The sequence below is a fragment of the Pseudorasbora parva genome, chromosome 25 (genome assembly GCF_024679245.1).
Source record: "Pseudorasbora parva isolate DD20220531a chromosome 25, ASM2467924v1, whole genome shotgun sequence".
Taxonomy (NCBI): domain Eukaryota; kingdom Metazoa; phylum Chordata; class Actinopteri; order Cypriniformes; family Gobionidae; genus Pseudorasbora; species Pseudorasbora parva.
This window is the reverse complement of record NC_090196.1, coordinates 11832298-11852997: the sequence shown is the minus strand read 5'-3', so window position 1 is coordinate 11852997 and position 20700 is coordinate 11832298. Positions and strand designations below refer to the sequence as shown.

At 38.6% G+C, this 20700-nt stretch overlaps 1 protein-coding gene across 1 annotated transcript; it reads left to right on the top strand.

Moving 5' to 3' along the window:
- The first annotated feature begins 10554 nt into the window (after positions 1 to 10554).
- On the top strand, positions 10555 to 20489 carry LOC137064543 (uncharacterized). Its single transcript, XM_067435944.1, has 5 exons — positions 10555 to 10623; positions 11051 to 11139; positions 12472 to 12558; positions 17026 to 17207; positions 17287 to 20489. Exons 2-5 carry the CDS (start codon positions 11061 to 11063, stop codon positions 18157 to 18159), a joined length of 1221 nt encoding a protein of 406 aa, XP_067292045.1. The 5' UTR covers positions 10555 to 10623; positions 11051 to 11060; the 3' UTR covers positions 18160 to 20489.
- Positions 20490 to 20700: the final 211 nt, after the last annotated feature.

The window sequence follows — 20700 nt, the reverse complement described above, 5'->3', positions numbered from 1 at the left end:
AAAAGCTTTTCTTTTACTAACAAGGAAGATTTTAGCTCTGAAACTTACAGGATATTATTATATTACCATGACCTTTTATATATCAAAGGCTCAAAGGCTCTCAATTCATCAACCCTTTAAGAGTTCCTTTTGAACTGGAACTAAGGGGCCAAACCCAACCCCTGAAAAACAACTCTGCGCACTGTGCGCCTCAACATGCGCTGACCCCGCTCTGTGATTTTACGTGGCCTACCACTTTGTGACTGAGTTTCTGTTATTCGCAGTTGCTTCCCCTTTGTTATAATGCCACTAACAGTTGACTGTGGAATATTTAGTAGTGGGGACATTTCACGAATGGACTTCGTGGACCTATTACGTTACCACGTTTGAATTAACTGAGCTCCCGAGAGCGACCCATTCTTTCACAAATGTTATTTATATGTTAAATAGAATTGTCTGCATGTTTAGGTGCTTGATTTTATACACTTATGGCCATGGAATTGATTGGAACACCTGAATTCAATGATACAATACTTTTGGAAATATAGTGTATTTACTTTGACTTCTCAGGTAATGTCAATGACCCACAACAATGGTTACATATATTAATTGTTTGATCAAACTTACTGCAAGGAAAAATTCAGTAGGCACTGGATATTGGTAGGGGAAGTCACTAGCATCCCTACTAAATTATACACCCTTACATTAAAGTGCTGAGGTTTAGAAAATGCAGACGCGAGACAGTTGTATCAGGCTTGGCATGTTCACACACACGTACATGCATGTTGATTTCTCTTGTGACTACAGTAAGCACAATACAAGGGTGTGTGTATTACAAGGTGTCAGCACACTTGTGGGCCAATTACAGCATTTTAATGAGGTCTTATCCTTTGAGCAAGTTTACAGAATGTTAAAGGCTGGAGAACTCATTAGTTGCTTTCGCACACTCACGTTTTAAACACTCAGGTATACATTTTGAAATGCATAATTCTGAATATTATCAACAAGGACACTGGAAAATGGTATAGGGGCATATTGTTCCTTCTTCAACATGTCATTTAAATTGTGATGTTTTAAAAAAAATCTGTATCTGAATGAAACTGAAACATTTTTAAAAATCCAATATTACAATAAAAATGTTTGTTTTTGTATTTAAAACAACTCATCACGTGTTGCTGCTCAGTTGCTATATTTTTCTGAATTGTGGTGTGGTCAAAAAAAGTAATAATATTCTGGTCCCTGTGTATTTATAAGTATAAAAATATCTGTGTATTTAAACTGTATTTGAAAATTAACAAAAACTTTGTATACTACACTAAAAATTATATGAAATTATACAACTCATTATTTTAAAGTCAGTTTAATGTAATTTAAGTTCAAATGACTTGTACAAGTCGAAACTTAATTTATGGCAGCAACTATTTTATTTTATGGCTGCCATGCTGCATTTTATTATTATTTTTTTTTACAGTGTACAAACTGTTTGGGGCCAGTAATTTTTTTTTTTTTTTTAAAGAAATAATACTTTTATTCAGGAAGTATATGTGTCAAAAGCAACAGTAGAGCCATTTATGTCACAAAGGATTTTTGTTTCAAATAATCACCATTCTATTGAATTTTATATTTATTAAAGAATGAGAAGAAGAAAAAAAAAGAATAATCACGGCTTCCACAAAAATATGAAGCACAGCTGTTTTTAACATTGATAATAAATGTTTCTTGAGCAGCAAATCAGCATATGGTATGATTTCTGATCATGAGACACTGAAGACTGAAGTAAAGATGCTGAAAATTCTAGCCTGACAAGCCAGACACATATCAAGATGTTTGGTCTGGAAACTCATGTCTCATGACAAACTTTTAGTCCACACCCTAAGCGAAAGCTCCACTCATATCCACAATGGTAACCCACAATAATTTAAATTGTTCTAATAATTCCAACATAATTGAATATTAAACTCTATTAAACACAATCAAGTCTCCCCTGTCTCATTTTGCACAAAAATACATTAAAAACACTTTTACATATAAAATAACATTTACTTGCTCTTGATTTTGCCATATTTAAATCATGCTGGGAACTAACAAGCCCTGCCCAGTTTCAGTTAATGCAACAAAAATGGATTAAGTTTGACTTCAATATGACTTATATTTAAGCGGATTGAACACAATCAAATTGAGTTTGGACAAAATGTATAGCATTGTGTTGCTTTAGCTCATTTTAATTGAGCAATTTGAATAAGCAGTAAAAATATTTTTTTTCAGTGTTGGTGAAAATGAGATCTTTCCAACGCCTAAACTTTTGAACAGTTGTGTTCATTATAACCCTTATCATTTTACTGATTCTATTTTAAAGTAGCCTGAGCCACTCAAATCACCCTCGAAAGGAACTACATAAACCATTTACATCTGATTTGGGAACAGTTTCCATTATCCATTTCCCTTAACCACCATAAAGGAACCCACACAGCAGGTTTATGATCAGCAGAGATGGTGAACACTGTTGACATGACCTTTGGAGTCTTTACTACTAGAGATCATAGTGCAGCTTTGATCTCCGATCAAAGGAAAATTCCTCCTAGTTTACCATGCTGTGCAGAAAATATATTGCCATATGATTACAGAAATGGGGATAATGTGAGAAAGAGAAATGTAATCAAGTAATTAGTAATGAGTTTCAATGGCAGATGCAGTGATGTGATGACTGATTACATTTTATTTAGAAAGAGGGACTTATTATACAATATTGCGTGTTGCACTTTCTTTCATTAATAACAATACGACTGAACTGAAATAATGTACTGCATTACTTTTAAAAGTAACTTTCACAAATATATATTTACTATATAATCAATAAAGCAGTAATATTGTAATATATATATTTTTTAGCATTCTTACTCTTAAGTGTCACATGATCCTTCAGAAAACCTTTTAATAAGCTGATTTGGTGCTCAAGAAACATTTCTTATAATTATCAATAATGTTGTGCTGCTTAAAGGGTTACTTCAGCGATTAGCATATGGGTTTGTATCAGTAGAAACCCTGGAGTAACCCGCCCCCCATATCCCCCGAGATAAGAGATTTATGCATTTTATTTCTGGAAAAAAATCCTCCGATGACGCAAATATCAGAGTATTTTTTTTGGGCCAGAGGCTAAAGACTACAGCCAGCAGAGGGAGCTATTTCTGTATGTTTTCAAACCGCGCATGGGGAGTGGCATCGCATTCACAGTTTTCGGCTCGGGCAGCCGCGGGCATTTATGTAAACGTAACGGTGTGGAGTTGAGCCCTGCGCGGGACTGTTTTCTTCATCCCGCTCCCGCCCGCGCCCGCCGAATTTCTGACCATTACCGCCCGCTCCCGCAATGTATGTTACACTCCTGCCCGCACCCGCAATATGTATGTCCACTCCCACCCGCACCCGCAAAACTGTGAGAATTTATTCCTGCACAATAATAGAGATGCATTGATTTTGTGTCTTCTCCCGTCCCGCAGGGAAAAAAAAAACACGTATTTGTATTGATATTATTAAAGAGATTCATGGGGTTGTTTGTTTCGTTTCCCTGACCTGCATGTAAAAAAAATATATATATATATATATATACGAAACACACAATACATTCAAATATAATTTCGTTTTTATCAAAAACTTTGCACATAAAAATAGACTGCTTTGCAAAAAAAAAAAAAAAAACAAAAAACAAACATAATATGATAAACTAGGCTACATGAAAACCTGGACCTGGGGAGAACAGAGCAGGTGTGTCGCCTCAACCCAGACGTGCCGGATTTGTGCCTATTATAGATGAGTATTTTTGCACATTTGTCACATTAAACAAAGTCCAGCTCCTTTCCATCTTTATCACAAACAATTGAGAAACTTCTCCAAATGTCAGACTTTCCTTGCTTAGCTTTTGTGCTGTAAACCTCGTTTGAGGTTCTTTTCTACATCATCTATTGACATCTCCATCATGGCGCTAGGCAACCTCCCTATTCCGCAGTGTTTTTTTTAGCCGCTCATTCCCGCTCGCAGCAAAATTCAAACCGCCCGCTCCCGCGAGATTTGCGTTGGGTCCCGAGGGACCCAGTGGGACTCAATCCCAATGCAGCCCTCTAGTGTGGAGCAAAGTAAGTGTTTCAACTGCTCAAATTATTTCCTGTTAAAAGTTAAGCTTCCAAAGGCATGAACTGTAAATGCGCCAGACTGAACCGCTGTGAATGTATGCCGCGAGCGTGGTCACGTTTACCTCAGCTCTCATCACGAGAGCTCATAAGCTCATTCATCACGTGAATGTAATCTGACTCCTGCTACGTTTGTGCCGTGAAACTCGCTCGGCGACTCATTATTATATTGAACAGACACGTTCAATTTTTAATTGTAGTGTCTGTTCTCCAACTGAACTGATTTTATGAAAATGAACGCAGTGGGAATGTGATCCAGTAATTTAGTAGTGGTGGCTTTGGGAATGGCCTCATAGGGTAGCGAAGAATTCTGGGAATCCCCATGAGACAAAAATACATTTTCTGTCTTTTCTCAGTCTAGAAGGCACCAAATTCAACAATTATTTCACATTTCTACCACATTAATGACCCGGTTTAAATACAGATTTATCTTCCCAGCACTGAAGTACCCCTTTAAAATTTTTGTGGAAACAGATTTATTTTTATTTTTAATAGAAATCTCCTGCAACATTATACATTTAATCTCACCTTTGAAAAACAAGACACAAAAACAAACAACTGAGATAAATTCTGTTTTGCTTCCCATTCAGGAGTTGAAATAGCAAAATCAATTTGTTTTTTGTTTTTTACAATAATTGCTCAAAATTGTGTGTGCTTTTGATTGTAATCAGATTGGATTATGTAACAACCGACAACTGACATTGCATATACTGTCCACTTTAGCTACAGTGTAGCCATACATGGTAATACAAACGTCTGGACTTCAGATATAAATGATTCAGTCCTAAGTGCTGTTATAAAACACATCTTCTCATTTGCATGTCTCACGTCTCTAATTGAAATCTTGTCGTTGGTGCTCAGGAGACCACACCTCTGAAACAGGTGGGCGTAATAGAGCAAGTGTTTGTGCAAGACTGGACTTAAGCAGATGAGAGAACCAGGTCATAAGTAATTCAGATCTTGTATGCAATTGAACGGCAGAGGAACACAGACTGACTCTTTGTTATGCAAATAAAGTGTTAAGCCGCATTTGATCCTGCATTTATGAGGGTCCGTTACCAAGCAGTCTCATTTCTCCGTTTGCAAAAGATTGATCATCCATTTAGGCAGCATTGTCAATGCACTTTTTTATCTCAAATGACAAAATATCATATACTAGATCCTTTCTGGTTTAAATGATAATTCGTGGAATGGGCTGAACATTGAAGGAGGTGTGTGACATCACGCTTTGGAGGGGTTTCCTGGATACTTGCAGCAACCTGAAGCTGTTCAATTAAACTGTGAGGCTGGAGAAAGCAACTCACAAGTGATTGCACTCTGTGATTATCCTGAACACACAAGCCATTTCAGTCTTCTCACGCGAGCATCTGCTGTAGCAGCAAAACGAGGTGAGACATTTGATTTTATGTATATTTGAATTAGATTCAAGAGGTTTTGCTTGGGAAATGTAATTGGACAACGAGTCAATGACAAAAATCATCTAGGTACTGTGGTTATACTATTGCTGTATTTCCCAACCCTGTTTCCTAACTGTACACATTTTCAAACTCTTCCTAATAAAACACATTTGATTCAGCTCATCAGCTCCAAGGCCATGTTCAGACTGCCAGTAAATAATTTGCATATCCAGATGGATTTTTGAAAGTCTGGATAGCAAAAAAACAACACCACATGAAATCAGATTTTTTTTTTTCCCTTCTAAATTGAATTCAAACCATATATGCATAGTTCAGACTGTCAGTCCAATTGGAATCCGGTCAGATGTATCATGTGTGAACAGCAAAAAAATAAACCCCACATTTTTTACAAATCCGTTTCAAGCTACATTCAAACGTGGTTTGAAATCCTATTCAAATCACATTTCTGGAAAACCGTCTACGTTCACACTTTCAGTCCAAATCAGATTATTTGTGTGTCCGATCTGATCTAAAAATGATTACCGTTCACGTTGTGCTTTGCAGCTGTTCAGATCCGATTTGTGTGTGTATGCCGCTCTTTAGTTTTCTTGGATATCTGCATTGGTTTCTATGGAAATTATGTTAAGTTTGTATGCGTGTTGCATTGTTGTTTTTGGTGTAGGAGTTATTTTAGAATTGAGATACATTTTGCATTTGAAAATCAAAGATGAGAGATAAATCATTGTGTTTGTATGAAAGACGTTTTGTGAGCCCTGTGAGAGAATCATTCTGGTTGCCACTTTCAAAACAATCCCTCATGTGAACAGGGGGAGCCGAAGCTCATTAAATATACAAATTTGATCAAATCCTAGCAGTGGGCGTTTACGTCCAAGTCTACAGTCCTGCACAGGAGAGAGCCTCAAAACCAGTGTAGAAAATAGCCTATTACTTATTAGTTATAATGTTTTTGAATGTAAAAACTATGCATCACCAGTATGACAATTTAAAAGTTTGGGAGGAGCAATTTTCAAAAGATCTACACAATTGAGAGGAGGCTCACATATACAACAGACTTACCTCGGTTCCACAACAGTTTTTCCAGAAATATTCTAGGTTTGGGCCAAATTCCATGCATAGAGCCCTCTCTTCGAACAGCATGCCAAATATCCATATTCTTCTTTACCCATATGTAACCGTGAACTCATGGAATAACAACCAAAGTAACGTCACTGCAATAGAATCCAATGCAGATATTCCGAAAAACGAGAAAGCAACACATGACAATCAAATCTAAACAGCTGCGATAATCGGTTTGGACAGACAATTTATATCAGATTCCAATACGAAACATAAATAATCAGATTTGGACTGACATTGTGAACATAGGCTACTGTACATTGTGTATCGCAGAAGCATAGGAGGCTGGTAGGCATGGATTTATTCCATGAGTATGAATATAGTTTGAAACGGACTTATAAAAATCTAATTTCATGTGATTTTTCTTTGGTTGGTTTTGGTTTATTAAACCTTCCTGTACTTATGCTGCCCTTGTGATCTCGGAAAGTGCCTACTTTTTTCACTTCTGAAGTTTTAATTATGAGTTTGTGGCAGTCAAGGGCTTTGTTGTTGGAAAGAATTAGGAATCATTAAGGACTTGTGAAATGTTGGGAAATCTTGGGAAATGTTATTTTAACATCAAAACCAATATGCCAGACAAACAGAAAAAATAAAAATGCAAATGGTATGAAGGCTGATAAGTGGAATGCTGCACTGTAAGAATGTATTTATTTATTTATTTATTTATGGAATTTCAACTAGGCCTACATGCTATTTTTGCTGTGTATAGCCCCGTTTCCATCAAAATCACCCAGAATAATTTGTACCAGGAACTTTTTACAGGATTCCCCCCCCCCCCCCCCCCCCAGACCTGCTACTCCCTGCGTTTTTACTGTGGTCTAAAGTACCGTGAAGATTAGGCAAATTAGTCCGGTGATGTAGGATTGCATATGACTGCTCCTTTCAGCCAGTGACAGACAGTAAAAAAAATTGTGTGACAAATGTCTGCAACAATAATAAGTATGGAGGAGATTCAAGCTGTGCTGCTTTTGCTGGTTATGTATTGTTTTACTTAAGAGCTAAGCTAAAATTAACAAAGCGGTGGAAAAGAGCAGTGATACTAAAACGTATTCTGAAAGCTTGTAAAGCTAGATTTAAAATGACAATAATGTATGTTATTATCAGCTATTACAGACATTGACCGTGAGATGGCTGAGACGAACGTGTGCCATCAGACAGAAAGAGCAAGACTGATATTTACTGAAAGCAGAACAAACCTTGCAAAAGACTTAAAAAATGTCGGTTGAAATGAAATGCTGCCTGAGTTAAACCCATCAGCATGTTCAGTGCCTAAGTCCCACCTTCAAAAGTTCCTGAACCGTTTTTGAAAAAGTACTACCTCGCGAGCAGGGCCGTTTGAAGGGGGAAATATTTACCCGGAACTTCATTTAGACCCTAGTTCCTGCGGTTGAAACACACAGAGTACCACCCCCAAAGTTCCTAGTTCCTGGGGAAAGTTCCTGTGGTGGAAACGCAGCTTACGAAACATACAATATGCTTCAAATGGTTATTGACATATGTTAATAGGCACTACTTTAATCAGTGGATAATCTCTGCTTCGTAACAGGCAGCCCTTTAGAGTGGCACCCGAAGCACACAAAGAGCCGCTCTGATAAATGAAATGCTAGAAAATTGGGGCAAAGTTATACAGGCAAGCTTTGGTCCAATCCTGGGCCAGGCGTCCTTATTCCCTTAAGAAAAACATAGGGCAATGACAGTTGTCTTCTGAAGTGAAGAGGTCTACCTCAGCTCTCCCGAAGATCTCCCAAATCAACTGAACCAATTGGAGGTGGAGCCTCCATTGCTGTGGAGACATCCTAGCCCGGGACAGCATGTCCACCACTTGGTTCAACCTACCTGGTACGTACACTGCCCTCAAGGAGCTCAGGCTGCTCTGTGCCCTAAGGAGATGGCGTCTTGCTATCTTGCAAAGAAACCATGACCTAGCCCTGGCGATTTTTGAAGGCTACCACTGTCAACGGACCAGGACGTGGTGCCCCTGCAGGGCTGTCAGGAAGGTTTTGAGAGCCAGAATAACCACCATCATTTTGAGGATGTTAATATTCAGACTCGGGCTTCAAGCCAATACTGCGGGTCAGTACTGTAATGGAGCAGGCCCAATGGTACTACAGAGTCTGCCATCTGGCAAAGCAACCTCTGGAAAGCTTTGAGGGGACTATGAATGACACTTTGAATGACACCACTAAACGTTGAATACTCCTCGAGCGTTCAGGCGAGAGCATTTGAGTCGAGACCTGCCCTCGGGAAGGTGATTTGCCTGCTGCGAGACAGGGCGCTGTTGGGTGAATGGATTCTGAGCCCAAGATGCTCCAGATGAATGAGGAGCAGCGACCTGTGAGCACAGAGCTTGCACTCTGAAAGAGCCAACACTATCCAGTCGTCGAGGTTGTTCATGCTGCGGATTCCCGACTGCTTCAAAAGGGGAGAGAGCCGTGTCCATGCAATTGGTAAAAGTGAATCTTTAGAATGGCTGAGGGGGCTATTTGTATATAAGCATCTTTCAGATCCACCAATAAGAACCAGTCCTCTGGGCAGACTTGCACAAGTCAAGTCAAATCAAGTGACCTTCCTTCATATAACACTTTTTACAATATAGATTGTTTCAAAGCAGCTTTACAATGATAATAGGAACCTAATGGAAGAGAGATTGTTTTGGCTGTACATCAGCTCTAGAAAAAAAGTTATTGTCCAGCTAAAGAAAGTTTTTGATTGATTAATTTCCATTGTAAAAAATCTGTGAGAGCAGTGACATTAAGAGCACAAAAGCATGAAGTGTTTGGTCTATAGGCAAGAATGTTTGAATACAGACGTACATATGCGCATCGTTTTTCTTTACCAAATGACAGGCAAATTATAGCGAGGATCTGCTTCAAAGTCAACATCCTGAATGGCTGTTGTCCTGAACTGACGTTTGAACCATACCCCTGAAGCGGGGAGGTCTGTGAGTGAATTGAATTGAGAAGCCTTGTTTTATAGTCTACAGAACCCAACTTGACACGCCTGGGACGGCTTCTCACGCCCGAAGCCGGGTGGCAAGGGGTCTGGCTTTTCAGGTGTCAGTTCACTGAGTGAGGGACAGCCATGTCACACTTTTTCCCATCCTTTGGATGAGACGTTAAACCGAGGTCCTGACTGAGGTCCCGTGTGGCATCCTGGCCAAATTTGCCCATTAACCCAATTTGCAATAATGCACATTGACCATCATGGCCTCCTAATAATCCCCCTCTCCTGATTGGCTTTATCTCTCTGTCTCCTCTCCACCAATCAGCTGGTGTGTGGTGGGCGTTCTGGCACAATATGGCTGCCGTCGCATCATCCAGGTGGTGCTGTACATTGGCGGTGGAGGAGATTCCTCCCTTCTATATGAGAAGCGCTTTGAATGCCTAGAAAAGCACTAGGCCTATATAAATGTAACTAATTATTATTATTTATATTTGTTAATTTAAAACGCTGCAAAAACCTTTTCTTTGTTACTGTCCAGACAGTTATTTTTACTCAAGCTGAGCTTTTGTGACATCACTCCCCATTAGTAGGGCATGTTGTCACAATGGAAACAGCCTATTTCTACACCACATTTAAACAGTAAAAAATAATAATAATTGCAGATTAAAAATAAAACCTTCCAACAAAAATGTTGTAACCCTAACCCTTCCATCATTATGTAGTTGGTTTATGTCTTTATTTATTTTCCAGTTTTTTTAAGTTCATATTCAACAAACTAGTGAAGGTGAAAAAAAAATGTTTAAAATGCTGAGGGGAAAAAATATAATCAGCACCTTCAAATAAACTCTCTTCAAGCCTGTCTGCTCTCTACCCACTTTGGCCAACCACATAACTACATTTCCCATGATGCGTAGCATGTCGCTTCTCTGACGTCACTGCCCACGTGAGCTTCATTCAGCTGAGCGCTGCAAAGATGAATGGCTGGGGTTTGTTTTAAAACATTCTTATGTTTAATATATTTTCTGGTTACAAACGTTATAAATGTCTTGTATGCCCGTCTTGCGTTTGTTACTGTCTGCTTTTTTGAGTCGCGTGCTTGCACTGATACAGCACATCCATCCGGATGGAGCTGAACACACACAACTGATGAGACATAAACGCTCGTTTAACGCAGTGATGGTTTTACCCGAGCCGTTCACTCACTGTGCGTTTATATAATAATGCCTGTGTTCCGCAGCATTTGTTCGTGGAATCACAGCGTATATTTCTGTAACAGACTGTCCTGGAATGCTTGAGTGCGGGGGTGTCTGTCTGTCTTCACTGCAGTCGCACATCTGACCAGCATATGCATGCTTCACACTGCAAATATCACATATCATGAGAAATAAACGTGATTTCTCATGTTGTTTACAGGGGGTGGAAGATGGAAACGTTGGAAAAATGGAGCAGAGACATCATGGCACCTCATCAGCTGGATAAGAAAAAGCATCCCAAACAAAATGGTGAGATTTGCTTCAAGCTTGCCTTTTTAAATTGTCTTCCAAAGCATTCTTTGCTTTGAATAAATTTGGCTACATTTACGTTGAAATCCACATATTTATGTAGGAGAAGCTGGAGTGGCCACTAATTCAATGTAAAATATATTCAATATGGCCTTGATGAATTAATGTTCATCATGGTTTCCATAAACCTTTCCACAAATACAAAACACTATCAGGGTGACATGCATAATACTAAAATAATAGCAAATGTTAGTTGAACAACATATTTGTAACATGCAATAAGAACAAATGAAATAATTTAATGAAGAAATGTGGTGCATCACACATGGAATTCTAGGAACTTCTTTGTTTACAGTTGTTACTTATTAGTGACTCAAATGTTTTATTTAATAAAACATTAACACAATTTTAAAAGTACTTTACCATCATGTTTTGTCTTGATTAGTATCCCCCACTATATGAATGATAGTTCCTTTTACCTCTAAAAAGTTACAATTTTGCAAAACCGTTTTGTTTTTGCGCTGTGCATTTTTGGTATGCACTTATGTCCTTATGGTCTTAATAAAGACTTTTGTGTATTATTTATTAATTTTTTTTTTTAACTATGATTTTTTTTTTTACTTTTTGGGCCTAGACGCTAGGGGAAATGTGAGTGCATGCATCTCACACTCACATGTTTTTTATGTATCTTTATTGACAGTTTAAGATGTTATGAAAAGGGTTCCTCGTGGCAATAACAGAAATGAGAGAGGCCTGGAAATGTATCATTTTGTGTGTGTGTATATATATATATATATATACTATAACTATAATTTAATTTACATTGATTTAATTGACAAGTACTGTCTACAATATTCATTGAAGATATTCATTGGTCAGAAGCTGTACCTGTACCTACAGCATATTTTTTTTTTTTTTTTTTTTTTTTTTACTTTTTAAGCTTCACTGTGTTTTACATTTTAAGCTTCTGAATTATGTTTCTAAACATCAAACTGTGCATCCCTTAAAGCTAAATTTTTGTTTGTCATTCTTTGGTCGATGCCACTAGACCCTGACATAATTTCATCCTTGTTTAAAACATTTATTAATAAACTTCCATTTACTCCACAGCAGTCAACCATGATTTGTTATTTATTGAAGACCATTTGATTGAATTAAAGTTTTTATACACTCCCTGAACTGGACATGGACTAAAACCACACAACTCCAATTTTGATTTTATAGGATCTTTGTTTTTCTTCACTCTGCTACTGGTGATGTTTCTGGTTTAGACAATCGTAGTATTTCACTGTTATTTATTCTGCATTTTTTTTTTTTTTTTTTTTAATCCAGGCATGATTGCAAAAAATCTACTTAACTCTCTCAAGATTCGCAATCATTTGCAGCTCCAGCCCATTTCTCGTTCAGCATGTGCCACTGGTAAGAACTACAGTTTGTTTTCATGTATGTGTTTGGATTATTCAGGACATCACATGTTGTTTTCTGTATTGTGCTGACATTCATATACTGTATGCCACTGTCTAGCAAATATTATTTTCTGTTAAATTGCTTATTGGTATGTTCTCCATAGGTATTTGGTCCATGGCAATAAAATATTAAACCTGATTTAGTGATAGCAAATTGAAATAAATGTTATTGCTGATGAATAAGAAAATAATAACAATGAATTTCTTTTTGAGAATCTGGGTTACAAATTGTGTATGCTTGTAAAAGCATTTTAAAACAAGAACCCATTTTATGGAACGGTTTATTTATTTTAAAAATTGGCGATTCGGCATGAGTTTCAATGCAGATACTTAAGATTTAGTTGCAGCTGGCTAAATTGTAAAAGCTTAAAGCTAAAATTAAAAGCTGAACTGCTTTTTAGCATTGTGTCATGTAAACAAACATACACAGTCAATTGGCAGATCAAATGATGGAATAGCTGTCTGAAGTGAGATAGGTGGGAGTATTAATGCCTGAGTCGTGTTGTCCTGGATCAAACTCTCAGCTCCATTAATGAGTGTCCTCATTGAATAACATGCTCACTGACGGACATGGGCCTTATAGGGAGAAACTTAAAGGGTCATGAAACCCCAAAACACTTTTTTTGAGATGTAAACAGATAATTTAAAACACTAAGGGTACTCATTAATGTTATTCATATGTGAAAAAAAGTTATTTTTGCATTTTTCAGAGCGATTTCTGTCTTCCGGTTTGAAAAGCTGAGTCAGAGCAACATCACAAATGCTGACGTCAGCATGTGCTTTTTGGCCCAAGAATGGGCTGCTGGGGACATGCTGACGTCGACCGCTCCGATCGATTCTCGATATATATTCATGACATAAAGCTCATTCAGTCCAATCACTGCGCTGTAGTATGCATACAAGATAATTTAGTTAAAATACATGAGACAGTCACTTCTGTCAGGCTCATCATCTTCCATCATTATTGAATGTTAGGGAAGTTTTGAAAGCAGCGTACGAAAAGTGAAGGAGGAAAGTTAGGCGTTGTGCTGATACAAAGTAACGTAAGGGCGCCGAGCGAGCTGTAACCGGCTGCCGTTCGGGTTCTTAGTGAAACAGCGTGCTGCATATTTGGACAAATATAGATTTAGCTGCCGAATGATAGACAGCGCGGATCGTCACGGCAACCCAGCGCGCGTCGCTCTGTGCTTCAGATGCGCGGTCGAGACTATGAAACCTCAAACCCCTTCGCTTTTACTGATCTATAATTATGCTGCCTTCACGTGCCATCGGAAATTGTATCATTCTGACTTCTGAAATCATGATTATGAAATCATTGCATTCAAGCTTCAAAATGTGAGAGCGTTCATGTGCAATTTTTACCTAGGAAACTCGTATTTACGATAATTCCGAGAGCACCTGAAGGCAGCATTACACCTCTATCACATTTGCTAGCATGTTCGTGAGTGGTTCATGTTCTCTTAGTCTTATCACGTCGGCGCGTTGTTCATCTCGCCAAACAGCGTGCATATTTTGACAGATATAGTTTAATTATCACGCTTGCAAAATATTTCGTCATACAGAATAACATTTATTTTCATTTCTCACTGAATGCTGATTTGAAGAGCTGAAAAACTTGCGATCTCTGCTGCACGCCACTTAATGTCTCAGAGCTCTCTCATTCGCTGTACTCATCCCTCATTTAATCTCACTGTTGTAAACAATGCCAATGGGAACCAAGATTATCACTGTCTCAGAATTGCTCTAACTGCTGCTGTTGGTATCGCTAATCTTAATGCACCTAATGACTCCCCTTTTTATGCAAACCACCACCATACCCATCCCACCTTTTCACAGTCGACCACTCCCCTTTTAACAAGCCTTTTCAAATCGAAGGTGTGAAAAAACACCGCTGCAGCAGGGGGGTTTCATGACCCTTTAAAGGGCTATTTCACCCAGAAATGAAAATTGTCATTAATTACTCACCCTTGGGTGTGGGGGCCTTCCTAACCCATAAAATGCATCCATAAGGACCCCTTCACACTGAACATGAAATTTTGCAAGTTTATTGCATTGTCATACACGGTGTGTTAATAGGCCAGAGGAGAACTGGCACCCCGACTGAGTCTGGTTTCTCCCAAGGTTTATTTTTCTCCATCACGCCCTGATGGAGTTTTGGTTCCTTGCCACTGTCGCCTTTGGCTTGGCTTGCTCAGTTGGGGACACTAAAATTATGATTAAAGTTATTGAACTAATTATACAAATAAAATGTATGAATTAGGTTTTATTTAATTCTATAAACTATAATACTGATATGCCAACATTGTCGCTATATGATAAATTAAAATAAGCTGATAACATCACTGTTTTCTCCAGTACGACTGAACAGCCAAATTGATTGACTGATTGTTTTGAATTCACCTCCATTGAGCAACTACAGACCAATCTCAAATCTTCCCTTCATAGGCAAGATCATTGAATTTTTTTTTTCCAATTAGCTGACCAAATTCTTATGCTCAAACTGATATTTTGACAATTTTAATCTGGTTTCCGACCACAGCACAGAGACAGCGCTCATGAAGATGAAATTATATTCGCTTACAATACTGATACAGGCAAAACATCAATTCTGGTTCTACTCGACCTCAGTGCTGCATTCGACACACAACATACTTCTTGACAGTTTGGAAAACTGTTTCGGGCTTTCTGGGATGGTCCTTAAATGGTTCACATCATCCTTAGAAGGGAGAGGTTATTATTTGGGTATAGATGACCATATGAGTGGACATCCATGACGTGGAGTCCCACAAGGGTCAATTCTTGTACCACTCCTATTCAACCTGTATAAGCTGCCACTGAGCCAAATAATGAAAAATAACAATATTGCTTACCACAGCTATGCTGACGATACCCCAATCTACTTAGCACTGTCACCTATTGACTACAGCCCCATTGACTCGCTGTGCAAATGCATTGATGAAGTTAACAACTGTATGAGTCAAAACTATCTTCAGTTAACCAAGACAAAACTGAAATCACTACATTTGGAGACAAAGATGAAATTCTCAAAATGAACACATATCTTGAGGCTAAAGGTCTGATAACAAAAAATCAAGTCAGGAATCTTGGAGTGATTCTGGAGTCAGACATGAGTTTCAGTAGTCATGTCAAAGCAATAAATAAATCAGCTTACTATCATCTGAAAAATATTGCAAGAATTAGATGCTTTTGTTTCCAGGCAAGACTTAGAGAAACTTGTTCATGCTTTCATCACCAGCAGGGTGGACTATTGTAATGGCCTTCTCACCAGCCTTCCCATAAAGACCTTTAGACAGCTGCAGCTCATGAATGCCGTGGCCAGTAAATATACTTATTTATAAGTCATTCAATGAGCTAGGACCTAAATACATTGCAGATACGCTGATATAATATAAACCCAACAGATCACTCAGACCATCAGGATCAAGTAAGTTAGAAACACCAAGAGTTCACTCAAAGCAAGGAGGGTTTGCTTTTAGCTATTATGCCAGCCGCAGTTGGAACCAGCTTCCTGAACAGATCAGATGTGCTCCAACAGTAGCCACATTCAAATCCAGACTCAAAAACATAGACTGTAAAAAAAATATGGACGTAGACGATCATGACGTCACCCAGAGGATTCCGATAAGCCTTTCTGAAGCGTAAAGTAGTGACGAGCTGGCCGTTATCTTATCTTTTTATTCTTTTTATAATTGTTTTAGTTTACCTTTGTTCTTATCTTTGGTTATTGTTATTTTATATGTTCATTTGAGTTAAATATGATGAGTGAAAACTGGTTTTGATGTAAATAGCAAGTTTGACCAAAAGGTTCTTATGTGGAAATCTGTGGAAAGCTATTATGTGAAAATGGGTTTAACAAGAAGATTCTTGAGTAAAAATCAGGGAATACTGATTAAAAATAATGTTTTGAACGTGTTTGAGAAAGAAATTGGGATGTGATGCAATTAAGATGGTACATGTATGTGTAGACTGTACACTGAAGGATGTTTTATGTAGAGACTGAATGTAATTGGATGGATTATTCTGTCTATTTATTCTGTTGTTTATTTTTATTTCAGACTGCTATTGTTTTGAAGCTGTAAAAGATGTTTTCACAGATAATTTGACCATTTTTTTTTAATTCTCTATACAACTGTTTTAATTATCCTTGTTTTTATTTTTTAATTCTTACACATGGTATTCTTATTTCTAATGCATATGCTATCACTATTTTAATTCATTTCTGTGTAAAGCACTTTGAATTGCCATTAGGTATGAAGTGTGCTATACAAATAAACTTGCCTTGCAGCAAGTGAACTCCGTATTGTCAGAAGGGTTGATTTTAGCATGAAAGTGCTTAAATTCTTTTGTTAAAGAAGTTTGATGAGTTGCTCATTGATCTTAATTACTCTGTGTATTGAAGGCTCCTGTCCAGATCTGATGAATAGGAACGAGCAGCCTGACTCCCGGCCGCTAGGCATGGCCCTGACGCCCCAGCTACCCCCCAGGACCCATCGGCCCCTGTGCCTCTCGGTGTCCTCTGACAGCAATGGACGCTTTAAAGCTCTGGAGACACAGGAATGGAAGAACAACCTCAAAGCTCAGGTAGGTGGAAGTACTTTCAGGTCAGCTGAAAGATGTCCAGTTTGAACCCCTTTCTTAATGATGTGACTTTCATTGTCAGATGGAGCAGGCCCATAGTGCCGGAGCAGCCAGTAGCACAGGTTCCCTGGAAAGAGCGTCTCTCTTTTGTGCTTCTGGCTCCACCACCGCCTCTAGCTCTGGCCTCTCCAGTCCAGTGGAGCATCTCACCAAGAGCAAGTCCTCTAGTCGCTTTTCACTCTTCTCTCCTCCTTGGAACAGTAGCTCTGAGTCTGACTCCAACCCACCTTCCCGGTCCGGATCCAAGAAAATGCGCAACTACAGTCGCAGAGCAGTTTCCGGCAGTGTCAAGACGGGCCCAGAGACTCCAGAACCCAAGCAGTGCGTCTCTGAACACTTCCAGTACTCGGATCCGGTCATATCTAAGGTTACAGATTACATTTACGTGGGCAACCTGAATGCGGCTTACAGCGGACGTACGTTGTGCCGAAATAACATCGATAGCATCATCGACATGAGCAGCCTACCCGGGGAGACTTGTTTAAGAGTCATTCCTTGCACTTGTTCAAGGGGTGTCAAGCATAGTTGGTCTCGGCTCAAAGTGGACATGAGCGACCTTCCGGACACCGTCCAAGAAGGCCTCGCCCTCAAGCACCGCTGCTTCGAGGACATCAATGAGTGCATCGATGCCTCCACGGAAAAGAGGAAGCGAGTGTTGGTGCATTGTCGTGATGGTTTTTCCCTCGCCCCCACCTGCATTATTCAGTACCTCATGGTCAAACAAAATATGAGGCTTATTGCCGCCTACGAGCTGCTCAGAGCCAAACACCCCATCAACATTCGCGAGTCCCATCAGAACGTTCTGGTAAGTCTCGAAAGAGCTCTGCGACCGGGCGGGAACACGGACCCAGAGTGCTTTAAACAGGCCATCTCCCGCAAAGTGGCTTGGACCTAATAGAGAACCTTGGGGAACCTCAGTTTTATTTGAACTTATTGTAGTTTGTGGTTTTACTTTTGTACATTATTTCCTCTGTTAACAGTGAAAGGCAGCTTTTTTGTGTTTTAACTGAGCTGGATGTCATGGTGTTGAGTACTAACTGTGAAAATTACTTAAGTTGTTCAGTGGCCATTTTAGAGAAAAAAATCCTGAGAATTTGAGTCATTCATTTCGCTTCTATCTAAATTAAACAAGAACACGCTTTGTGCAGCTGCTAAACAATGGGATTTGTTTGGGAATATATCTCTTATTTATTGTTCTTCCCATGGGTACATAGCCATGCTGTGCAGGTTTATACTGAGGAAGAAATTTAGTGGGAGCTCTCAGGAGATGAAACGATGTCACATATGACTGCAAACGCCACTACTGAGGTTGAAATGTAAAACTGGAGTACTATCAACTAAACATCTCAAACTCTTTCTTAACAGATTGAGGACTAAACATGATTGGTCATTTTATCTGGCAGTGCAAAGCACAGCCTTTGTTGGCCTCCTTATTCATTTGAAAATTGGTTGATATGTCTCTGCGTTTATCCAGGGTTGAAAGATACACAGTAAGAGTAGTCCTCTATGAGGAGTCATTTCATTTACTAAGCGTCTTTTATTAAATGTATAATATTCAACATGTTTAATCAAATACTAATTTCAGTGCTTGGAGTAAATGTGAATTTTGCGATTATGTAAAGAATTGAAACTGGCCCACTTTATACCTTTTATGTGGTGTTGGTATTTGGGACATGAATGAGTTGTGGAGCAATGCTCACTTGCAAAGGCTTGATATTGCACTAACCACAAGGAAATGCACAAGTTTGCTGACACATGGCTTAGTTTGATTTAATGTTGCGCAGTGAATATAGATCAAAATATTTTTACGACAATGTTTATGCTTCTCTGTAATGATTGTTGTTCATGGTTTCTATTGATTTTTTTATTTTACCATTTAGAAAAATGCAACAACCCTGGTAGCACATGTCTGTCACAGAGACATCATTGATGCGTTTTTATTTAGATAATTTTCTTTTCTTTTTTTTTGAGTGTTTGCAATTTGTTTAGATGTTCCCAGTGAACATTAGCCTGGGTAAACTCAGCCTAATCATCCGGTGATTTGATTTTGCCCTGCAACCTATACATTAATTTCTACTGCTTCTGTTACACTTTTGCAGGAACCAATCACAGACTGGCTTATCCACCTGGCACTATTGGTGAGTTTACCATGATGGCAGATAGAGAAGCGATGGGTCGTATGCCCTGTTGATCAGGCTCTTGTTGTCTGATTGGTTGAAGGACAATCCAATTGCTTATAGAGTCATTTGAATTATGCCCGTTGATCACGTCTCTTGTCCAGTAGAAAATACAGAGCAGACTCCCCAGACCAATGTTCAATCTTAAATTGAGCTTGTTCAAAGTGAACATCTCAATACAACCAATCTTGAGATCTCTATTTTTAATCATTGAAGCTAACTATGCTAGCAGTGCTATCACTTTGTAACATGCCACTTGCCTCCAGTGCAGACTGGAACATTTTTGCAATATTTCCAAATGTAAGTGAATGTGCTGGGTATTTAAAAGAAATATTCTGTACACACCTGTTTTGGTGACATACATCTGCTTCCTGGGAAAACAGCTCTCAAATATTTGACATGGCTTATGCTTGTCAGCACTGATTATCATATTTTATATTTAGTCCGCAGTTTGGTGAAGAAAGACCCTCCTGAGTTTTGGTGCCTTTTGTTTAAACTTGTCCAGTGTGATTATTGTGACATTCACACACGCGCACACTGTATGCACTCATCAGGTATAGACAAACACGTCGTCTATATGCTTTGAAATGTTCAGGAAATGCTCCATGTCGGTGTAATTTTGTGATGTATGGCAGAGATCAGTTTCATCTGAATAAGCTGTTGTAAAGTTTTCATAGCAGTGCTCACAGTGAATAGTGCCTGTACTTCAATCAGTGTGGTGGTGACGTCAATCAGTGTGATCATTACCTTCTTCTACGGGCCAGCAAATAGCTTCTAACATTAGCAAAGCTGTATTTAGATTCAAATGGCACATTTGCTGTTGCTTTATTCTTATTCATTAGCCTATTTAAATCTATTTTTTTGGATGGCTGATCTCACCCTGTATAAAGGTCTAACAACATGAACTCTCAGGTTAAATTTATTGGCCTAGAAGACATTCTCAATGCGTTAGAAACTAGAATAATGTGAGGCAATGTATTTTCTGTATCACGTTTTTGAAGAAAATGCATTTGTACTTGTTGATATTAAAGAGAATCTAATGCACTGATTTTCTTGTTATATGTGATTTGTTTGAGTAAAATTGTTTGGATAAAATAAAATACACACACACACACACACACACACACACACACACACACACACACACACACACACACACACACACACACACACACACACACACACACACACATAATATATATAGTAAAAAAAAAAAAAAATGTTGGTTTAACTTAAAAAAGTAAGTAACCTGGTTGCCT